General features: G+C 59.2%; 1 protein-coding gene across 1 annotated transcript; it reads right to left on the bottom strand.

The window, feature by feature from the left end:
* Nucleotides 1-310: 310 nt before the first annotated feature.
* RSPO4 (R-spondin 4) lies at nt 311-8,129 on the bottom strand. Its single transcript, XM_063404429.1, has 5 exons — nt 7,267-8,129; nt 4,048-4,236; nt 3,621-3,764; nt 3,345-3,530; nt 311-448 (listed from the first exon to the last, which is right to left on the bottom strand). The coding sequence occupies exons 1-5, from the start codon at nt 7,343-7,345 to the stop codon at nt 375-377; spliced, it is 672 nt and encodes a 223-aa protein (XP_063260499.1). The 5' UTR covers nt 7,346-8,129; the 3' UTR covers nt 311-374.
* Nucleotides 8,130-10,582: the final 2,453 nt, after the last annotated feature.

The raw sequence follows: 10,582 nt of genomic DNA, 5'->3' as shown, positions 1-10,582 counted from the left end.
CTGGGGAACACTCTCCAGGCAGACATCAGCTTCATTAGCAGGGTCCAACCCTGGCCTAACCCCATCCCACCCCATCTGGAGGAAGGGAAGGGATGGAGCAGGCTAGGGGAGAGGGAAGACCAGAGGAATAAAGAAGCCACCCCTTCCCCAAGCCCTAGGGCTTTGCTTTGGACATTGCAAATTAGATTTTCTGAAAAGGATATGTTTTACAGGCCATAAATTGTCTCAAAAGAAAAGGGGGATGGGGGGCAGAGAAAATTGTGCAATTTTTTTTTTTTGTGGATAGAAAAACAAGGGTGATGTGGCTGGAGCATCATGGCAGGAGCTGGCTGGGAGCTCCTGCCATGGTGCCCCATTTTCTGTGCTGGTGCCTGCTAGGTGCCCGTGTGCCTTTCTGTCTTCGGCTTCTTCTGTCGCTTTTTGCCTTTATTTTTGGGTTCGGTTTTCTCTGCAACAGAAAAAGGAGGAGAAAAGTAGAGCTTGCTCGTTGGCCAGGCAACACGATCTGACCAGAGCCCCATCCATGGGATGCTGATCCCATATCCTCTCTCAGGGTGTTTATGATTTTGGGGACCCCAGAGCCCTCTCCTGGTCATGAAACAGCAGTGTGGGTCTGTGGGGGCTCTGGGTGTGCTGATGGCATGGGCAGAGGGACACTGGCATCTCCTATGGCTGGACTCCCAGTCCTGGTACCCCAAAATCCCTAGGAATGGAGTTGGGCAGCTCAACCAAGCAGAAGCTTCCTGGAGAAAACCCAGCTTCTCTCTGAGCAAGGACTGTGGGTGCTGGAGAGGGGCAGTGGCTGCACCAACAGCCCAAAGTGGGAACCTGCTCAGCACCACGAGACCCAGACAGCCCCTGGGAGGATTTGGGCATGGTGGGAAGCAGGATGGCTTTGGAGTGCATCCTTGCATTGGTGCTAATTCTCTCTCCCTGCGAATGCTCTCCACGTGTGGATTGTCCCCATCCTAGTGGCACAACCAGAGTGCTGGTGGAGCCTGGATGCATCCCAGGTAAACCCACTGCCAGCTTTCCAGGGTCAGGCTGCTGAGAGCCAAATCTTTGCCCACCCCAAGAAGCTGCCACACACCCTCCAGCTGGCTGAGGTGTTGGTGCTGAGACACCAAAGTAACAGAGATTCAGGATAAACCCTGCTGTGCCATGAGCTCCAGTGGGAGGGGGAGTCCATGCTATGGATCAGAATGGTTGCCCCCAAAACTGGGCAGCTTTGTTGGTCCTTGTCCCTCTGCACCCACAATTAGAGTCACATGGGGGGTTCAGTGGTATGAGGAGCACAAAGGGCCACGACTGTCCCTGGTGCTGCGTGTGCCAGCACTGCTGTCCCCAGTCCCTTCTGAGGGCTCCAGTTCTTGTCCTGCCTGGCTCTGAATCCCTATTTCTCGGCTCTGATCTCCAGACAGTTGCCACCCACAAAGGAGAGGGCACAGCACGCACGCCAAGCGTCTGGAGAGCGGGACAGACACCCAAGGCAGATTTACAGCAGTGCAAGGGGTTTGTGCCCCGGCCAAGCGTGGAGGCTTTTCCCTTCCAGCCGCCTGGATGGCTCAGAAGTGGTGGCACAAATCTCTCATCACACAGTCGGGTTCGGCCGCCTGCCCTGGCTCGCCTGGGCTGGGGGTGTCTCAGATGCATCAAGTGAACTCCTCGTCCTCCTCCAGCATCTGGATCCCATAACCCAGCACTTGGCCAGGCGGGCAGGAGGCTGGGAGCGAGGGCAGACGCATGCTCTGCCATGGCAGGGACTCCGAACAGCCTGCCCAGGAGTGCGAGACATGGAGGGGCTTCTCTCTGCTGAGGGGGCTGCTTGGGGGGCACTCATGGGATTCCTCTGCTGGACAGGGAACAGGCCTGTCTCTGAAGCTGATCCCAGACAGCTTCAAGCCTCAAGAGCAGAGTCCTGCCAGTCCCTGAGCCCATCACTGTAGCCCCAGGGCTTCCAGCTTGCAGGAACACAGACAGAGGCAGGAGGCCAAGCACTTTTCTGGGGTGCCAGTGCCTTCCCAGTAATTTCACGGGATGAGGTGCTGAAACACTGGCACAGCAGTCCCTGTCAGTGGGACCTGCTGTGTGCCAGGCAGGGCAGGGCAGGGCATGGGCACGGTGCTCCAGGACACAGTGCTCCGGAGCAGCCTGCCCTCTCACATTAAATTTCTTGCATCAAGCTGTCACCAGCTCTGCGGGTCTGGAGCTGGCACACACCAGCAGGGAGGGGAACATCCTCACAACTGATGCCACCTGGCACCCCAAAGACGTGAGTTGGGACCTGGGTGGGGAAGGGAATCAGCTCCTCTGCACTGTCAGCAGGAAAATATTACTTATGATTGATGGTTCTGGGATGAAGCCTCTCTCCTGGTTCCGTGGCCCTCGCCCAGCACGCACGTCCTCTGCTGTCTCCCCCCTTCTTCATCCTTTTCCTCTCCACCCTCACAGCCCTGTCCTCTCTGATCCCCGCCACGCTGGCGGTGCCGGCCAGTCCATCCCACGGCACAGAGTGATCCCGCAGCTCCGAACCGCAACCCGCCGCGCCTCAGATCTGCTGCCAGGCACTAGAGATCGGTATCTCATGCATCCCCCTTTCTGCCAGTTATTAAGTGGAGATTTATTAGGGTAGCTTCAGTCCAGGCGCCTGCATCCAAAAATGACATCAGCCACGTCCTGGTTCCCGTCGCCAGCCCTGCACCCGTGCACGCACTGCCTGGACAGACCCTGCAGTGGGTCTGGTGTGTCAAAGGTGGGGAGATCCCTGAGCCAGGGAGCCCCCAGCCTGGGAATGAGGTGGGGGGAAGTGCAGGAGCATGAGTGAACATCTGGCCAGATGAGCCATGGAGGGCGACTGTGCCCTGGGGTGTCTCCCAACACTCTGGCCATCAGAAATCTCCTGGGTGATGCCCTCCTGCTCCACACGTGTTCCAGCTTTTGGGGAGCTCAGAGGTTTTTGCAGGAACCTCCCCTGTGTCTCAACCCTCCTTACCCACAGCTGCAGTACAGAAAGCCTCCCTTTGCGTCGTGGCAGGATGGGAGCCGGAGCTCGGCAGCCACATCCCACCACAGCAGTTCGTGCCAGTGCCCAGCCCAGCCCAGTCCAACATGGAAGGGGACACCAGCTCGTCCCAGGCAGTCTCGGGGACTGCCAGGTGGGAGCAGCCAGCCCTAGGGCTGCTCAGCACATGTGCCTGAGATGACGGCTTTACCCAGAATTTCAAAATGCTTGGGAGATGACAGCATGGCTGGCCGGCCACTGCCAGACCCCTGCTGCCACGGTCCTCCTGCAGCGACCCTCGGGCTCACAAAGCTGTCCCCAGCCCCGGCGGCGTGGTGCTCACCTCCCGGGCAGTGCTTCTTCATGCGGCACCTCCTGGTCTCCAGCAGCGCGGGGCAGGCAGTCCTCTCCTCCCGGGCAGCCTCCGGCACCTCCCGCACCCGCGTCTCCACTCCCCACTTGCAGCCGCAGGTGCGGCTCTCGTGAGTGCAGGCGCTCCACTCGCTCCACGGCCCCGGCTCGCACGTCTCTGCAGGGACAGCGACACAAGGGATCGGTGACCCCTCGGCGCCAGGCACGTCCCCAGGGACGGCGGGCACGGGGTGCGGGTGCTGCTTACCTTGGCACTCGCGGGTGCCGGGCTGTGCCGCAGTGCCGGGGGGACACTGCCGAAAACACTGGCCCTTGTACAAGTAAAACTTGTCCTTGCACTTCATGCAGAAGTCTCTGCTGAAGCAGCTCTCGCAGCTGGGCGACCTGCACTCTGCCGGGAGGGACGGCCGGTCAGCGGGACAGCCCGGGGCACGGGGCATCCCCGGCACCCACGGGGGACACAAAACCTGCGAGGCTGCACCTCTGGGCAAGGGAAAAGGGGACGAAGCCGCCCCAGCCCGGCCGCCCCTGGATCCAGCGCCACCAGGGATGCTGTGGTGTGGGAAATGAAGCCATCGCCCCTCCCGCAGCCCTGGGACCCGCAGGGTGGCTTTGGGAGCACTGGGAGATGGGAGTTAACAGGAGCAGGGGGACACCGGGGGCGCGGGACCTACTTGTGCATCTGTTGACCTCCAGACCCCGCACACCAAAGTAGCCAGGGGGACAAGTGTGGACGCACATCCCGTACTGGCGGATGCCGTCCCTCCAGATGAGCAGGAAGAGCCGGTGGTGGCAGGTGATGCAGCCGTTGTCCTCAGAGCACAGGACGCAGCCCGTGCAGTTTTCCAGCAGGCTGGCACTCGCTGCGGGGACAAATAGAGGAGAGGGGCTGTGGCAGAGGTGCCGAGGTGGGTCCCAACCCCGTGGCAGCCCCTCTCTGATTCACCACGGTAACAGGCACTGTCCTGTCTCCCTGCAAATGTCACCCCACATCTCTCTGCTCCTCAAATCCCCACCTGTGTCCACGCTGGCAGCAAAGGGACACATGGAGCCATCACTGCCAGCTTGTCCATCACTGATGGCCTCCATCACTCCAAGATCCAGACTGAGGGTTTGCCCCACGCCCAGCACTGCCCATTGGTGACACTCTGAGCCACGTCCCAAGCTAGCCTTGCCCATCCCGTGGGAAGTGGAACAACCATTGGGTCAATGGGTAGAAATATGATCTGACCTGGATTAATTAGTTGATGCCTGTTCTGTGTCAGAGGACAAAGGGCATTTTGGATGCACTCAAGAGGAGCTGAGAAAAGAATCTGTCTGTTTGCTCAAGAGCCTCTGCTGCCTCCCTGGCTGCCTGTGCTGTACTCCCAGCCTGTGGGAGGGTGACTGACCCCGAGGTAGGTGATCTCTGTTCCCAGAGACAAGGACAGGGTGCCAGTATCCACCAGCCCACAGAGACACCACCAACTGCTCCTGCTCTCTGAGCCTACAGAAAAGCAGCCTGGGGGGGGTGCTCCTGGCACAGGGGCACTTTGGGAGCTGGGAACCATCGAGCTCTGGGGACTACACATGCCCTGTGTCTTTTTGCAACCCCAGGCTGGCTGGGCATCACAAAAGGGGCCACTAAACTCCTGCATGCAGGCATCCAATGCCTTCACCATGCCCCTGTGTTGGGAATTGTTTGCTTGGCTCTGGCACCACAGCCTGAGTAGCAGTGACAGTGCCAGAAGCCCTGGTACAGCATGCTTAGCACCTAGGCTCTATAGAGCCATAGAATCACAAAATGGTTTGGGTTGGAAAAGACCTTCAAGCTCATCTCAAACCTCCTACCATGGGCAGACACACCTTCCACTAGACAAGGTTGCTACAAGCCCGAGACACCTGCTGGGTGCTGCCTGGCATAGGCATAGACTCAGCCCTGGGAGCAATGCCTGGCACTGGCCCCTCTGACCCCAGAAGCTGCATCAGAAGGGTCCCAGGCTCTGGGGCTGGGGCAGAGCTGCTGGGGAAGCCGGGGGGATGCTGGCAGGATTCTGTCAGACGATGATGGCAGGCGATGCCTCACAGCCCCGTGTGCTGGTCCCTGGCACAAGCCAGTCCACGGTGCTGTGGTGCCATGCAGTTGTCCCTAAGCTGGCCCATCCCAGTCCCTTCTCTGGGCACACTGTCTGAACAGCAGCACTGCCAGGAGCCTTCATTAGAGCTGCGTCTGCTGGGAGCGCTAACGAAGCACCTTGGATCCATTAAGTTGTTATGGTCTCCGTTAGATATTTACCAAATGCTGACAACATTTGTGTTCCTGGCTGCAGCTGGAGTGGCTTCCCTGGAGACCCATGGATTTACGAGCCTCTTTCCCTTCCCTAATTCTTTTTGATATTTAGGGGTTTTTTTTGCTGCTCTCCTTCCACCTCCAGCCAGGGCAAAGAAAGTGGGGAGCCCTGGATGGGCCTCCTTCTTCTCACTGGCTTTGGAAATAATCCCACAGAGCTGGGAGAAGTGGAGTTGTCCTCCGCCACTCCACAGTGCTGCTGGCATGGCACACACGTCTTTGCCACCGGGAGTGATACTGGGATTCACCACAGAGAACAACAGAATGTTGCTCACTCTGAAACCATGGGCTTGGGGATTAGGGACAAGTGGTGGGTTCATCTCCTCCTGTCCAGCGGTGATGGCAGAGTCAGGGCTGAGCTGGGATGGGCACTGGGCATGGGGCACAGGGGGTACCTGAGTTGTGCTGGACATGGGTGTGACATCTCCCATCTCTGCCCACCCTATGCCCAGTCCTGCTGGGAACCATGAGTCCCTGGGGCACTGCACTACCCACACCAAAGCTCCCAGTGGCACTAGGGAGGCTGTGGGGTGCTGCAGAATCTTTTGTGGCTCGTGGACCCTGTGCTGGTTTTTCTGTACAGGTTATCCCAGTGTATATAACATGTCTGGGGTGTGAGGCCACGGCCAGACCCCCAAGGCTGCCAAGACCTGAGGCCTTTGGAGCATTGTGCTACCCAGCATCAAGCACTGGTAGCTGCAGCCCCTCTTGAGGCTTGGCTGTTTCCCATCAGGGGTGTTTTTTTGGCCACCAGCCTGGCCACCCACATCATCACACACACCTACTGCCTCCGCATGCCTTTGACATGGAACAACTTCAAGGGAAGCTCTCCAGGCTCCAGCCCTGAGAGCCCTGGTCCTGGGAGGTCCTGCCTCTACCCTGGCACATGTTGGCCCCAAAACCAAGGCATTCCTGGCACAGAGCTGGGAACCAGCCCGGACCCACTCCACACAACCAGCTGGCACTGCCTGGCACTGCCTGGTGAGGGGACATGAGCCAATGCCCAAGGGAGGTGTGCCTCGGCACAGCCCCAGCACACCCTGTCCTTGCCCAGGCACTGAGCAATGGCTCAGCTGGTGCCTCTTCCTGGGGAAAAGATGGAGCAGGGCACAGTGCCTGCCGTGACTCTGAGCATCCTTCCAGGAGGTTTTACTCCTAAGGCACTGAGTGTGCTATGCAGAGAAAGGAAATACTGGATAATCAGCCCATTTTGTACTATCCCCACTGTGTCTGGCTCTGCTGGGGTTTGCAGAGCTGGTCCCAGAGCCAGCCAGCGTCCCTTGTGTCCTGCCAGCCCCAAAGGCAGGTCTGGCTCTGGGCAGGCAGTGCCATGTGGTTGCACTCTGCATCTTCCTGCACTTCCAGCCCTGTGCCACGCACCCAGAGGGGAACACAGACCGTCCCCAAAGGGGCTCAGGGGGAGGGGTTGGGGTGTGCTGGTTGGTGGCACCTCCAGCCCTGGTTCACAACTCCTTCCTGCTCCGTGCAGGCAGCACAGGTAGCCTGGTGTCACAGAGCCACCCCACAGGACCCGAGCGGGACAAGCCCACTGTGCACACTGTACCTTGCTTCTTCCACCGGTTCTGCGTGAGCATTTCCATGGAGCTGATGAATAACACCAACATGACTATTATCCACTGCATCTGGGCAGGAGTGATGTCGGACAGGGAAGAAATCAAATCATCCAAGCGGCTGGCGGGCTCGGCTCCTGCCAGAGCCGGTGAGGGGTGGTGGGAGGGCGACGAGCGGCTCCGGGCTCACACCATCCCAACCCGAGCTTTGGACACACAGCCACACTTCAGGGCAGCTTGAGCCGGCGACAGAGGGGCAGGCTGGGGCTGTCAGGCCCGGGGAGTGCTCATGGTGTCGACGAAGTGTCGGCTCCTCCAGGGAGCTCTGCCTTTATAGTCAGTGTCAGCCCCCTCTCCTCACCCTCCCTTTCAAAATAATAATAATCCTAAAAAAAAAAGTAAAAAATCCCCCAGCAGCAACAAAGCGACTGGCAAACGCCCTGGCTGGATCCCCCCGGAGCACTCCAGCCACCACCTCGGCTGGGAAGCGTCCCGCCGTCCCGCCGCGGTCCGACTGTCCCGCTGCCATCCCAGCGCCGGGGTCACAGCGAAGCCCCCTGCGATTTTGGGGGGGTGGAGCCAGGAGGTGACGCTGCCTGCGCCGTCCCCCGGCTCAGCCCCCCCAGCTCAGCCCCCGCTCGCAGTCCCCGCAGGGCAGGGGGGCAGTGACAGCCCCCGGGCAGGGCTGAGCCCCCCGGGCAGGGCTGAGCCCCCCGGTGGCCGGGAGCCGTGGTGGGTCTCCGGCAGCTCCGGCGGCGGCTCTGGGTCTGCCCCGGCTGTCCCCACGATTGCAGCTGACTCTGATTTTCCGAGCGCTTCTTAACTCACCTCCCTCCGAGCTGCGGGAGCGAAGCTGAGCCGAGACGAGCTGTGCCAAGCTGTTCCGAGCCAAGACGAGCTCACTGAGCTGTTCCGGGCTCCCATGCGGCTGTCCACACCCCTTGTCCCATGCTATGCTCCCCAAAACCCACCCTAGGGGCTGTGCTTGAGAGGGGATGCAGGACAGGAGGGGGACACCTCACTCGCCAGGTACTCGAGGTAACCTATAGCTGCAGGTCCCCATCCTGGGAACCCCACGTGCTCGTCCCATCGTGCCAACCCTGGCACAGCCTGGTGACATCCCAGCCCGGGCTCCAAGGCCACTGGCCACCAGTGACAGCCCCAGTGACAGCACAGTCACTCCTGTCATCACCATGTGCAAACCTCTCCTTCCACAGAAGGGGCACAGAGAGACTTTTTGGGCACCCTGGGGCAGATCATCATCCACCTGCTCACCCCACACACCAGCGAGCTGCAGAGCTCCCTTCCACCCGGGATGCTCTGAGTCTGCATTGCCTGGGATGGACGAACAGCCTGGGGGCTGCTGAGAGCCAGCAAACTCACTGCACCAGAGTGGGCCACCCACGGGGCTGCAGTGGATGTGTCCCTCAGTGTCCTGGCGTGTCCAGCCATGCCCAGGGACAGCACATTGGGGTTAATCTTCTCTCTACCCCTCGAATTTCTCCCTTCTGTTTTCCTTCTCTCCCCCAGCCCTCCTGAGCCTCTCTCCCCACTGCTCCCATCCGGCACTGCTGCGTTTCATTCCTGAAGGGTTAATGATCAGACAACAAAGGAGCCATTTCAGACCCCTTTGGCCTCACTGTAGGAAACCAGGAGTAATAACTGAGGAAACCAGGAGTAATAATGGTTGGAATCACTTTAGGTTGTTTTTTTTAATTATGAAATAAATTGAAAAATTACACATAAAATGCATAAATTGCAGCATCTGGCTCAGCTGAAATTTCCACAAACAACCCAACCTGCAGCATGGCATCACCATCAGGAGTTTGCAAGGGCTGGGGGGCCCATGTGGAGATGGGGATGCTGCTGCCATCCCAGCACAGAAAAATAGGGATATGGCAATGGCATTGGGAATATCTGAGTGTCTCCAAATCCTGGCTGTGGGCAGCTGCATTGGTGTGGACGGCTGTGACCGGGATGAGACGCGGGTGCCGCAGGGCAAGGAGTTTCCACAAGTCCTGTTGGGTGCCAGCCCAGCTGCCCTGGAGCTGGTAGGGAATTTCCTTGTCCAGACCTGGAAGGCAAACACTGGGCAAGGGCCAGGGAAGCACCTCATTCCTGGTCATGCTCTCCGGCTGCTGGCATGGGTGAGCGGATGTGCAAACCTTGCCAGGGTGACCTGTCACAGGAAGACACACTAATTAGACAGCTCTCATTAGTGCTGGATCCTGGGGCCACCACGTGGCCGTTGCTCAGTCCATCCCCAGCTGTTTGGGATCACGGGGGATTTGCCAAGGGCGGCATAGCCACTGTCCCCATGCCCCTGCTGCTGTGTGCCAGGTATCCTTAAGAGATACAGACCTTTCCCTTAATTTGTCTATTTATGACAAATCCAACAGTCGGTGGGAGGAGATATGGTGCCTGCTGTTTAACTGGGCACCTGGCAGCCCTCTGTTGTGCTGGGAGGGGCTGGGGGGGGCTGCGAGGAGGGAGAAGCCGAGCTGATGATGCCGGGGCAGCACCCGCGGTGACTCAGGGGTGATGTCGGCGAGAAGCGAGGCTGAGCCGCGGGTGCCGCTGGCAGCTCCCAGCTGCTCACGCAGCCCCGCTCCACGCCAGCACACAGGGAATGAAATGTTCCTCCTCCGTCTTCCAAAGCAGAAGGGTGAAAGTGTCCAGAAAGATAATTTGGAAAGTTTGTTTGACACTTGAGCACACTTTCATCTTCGGAAAAATCTTGGTGACCTTCCAAAGCTGCACCGTCTGCTTCCCGGCACGGCAGGCGCCCCAGGGCACACGCCCGTGGCACCATCCCAGTGGCTGCTTTTGGGATGCTCAGGGCTCTGGAGGGGACAGCGTGGTCCCGCCGGGCCCACAGGTCAGCAGGGATGCAGTCACAGAGGTGGTGGCACAGGGATGCAGGCACAGGGATGCAGGTGCAGGGATGCTCCTAGCAAAGTGAAAATTAAATATCTGGAGCTGGCTAGCAGCAAAAGGAGACAGGAAGGGGCAGGGGGATGGAGGGAGCTCCTGGATGAGGGTGGGGTTTCCTCCACCGGTGCCATGAGCTCTGAGCAGCCATGAGGGCTGCAAGGGATCTTCCCCAGTGCATCCCAGGCGATGAATATGGGTTTGATCAGGGGAGGGTTTGAGCGGATGGTAGTGGATAAGGAAGAAAAATACTTGGCATTCCTCTCCCATCATAACAAGCCCAGATGCTTGGACGGTGGCAGCCCACTTCCCACAGGAATGGAAAGTCACAGCTGCTCTTGCGCCAGTTCGGCAGAGGCCCTTTCCCTGCTCTTATGA

This window comes from Prinia subflava, chromosome 8, assembly GCF_021018805.1.
Source record: "Prinia subflava isolate CZ2003 ecotype Zambia chromosome 8, Cam_Psub_1.2, whole genome shotgun sequence".
Lineage (NCBI taxonomy): Eukaryota > Metazoa > Chordata > Aves > Passeriformes > Cisticolidae > Prinia > Prinia subflava.
The sequence above is the reverse complement of the archived record's forward strand: the minus strand, read 5'-3'. Positions and strand labels throughout refer to the sequence as shown.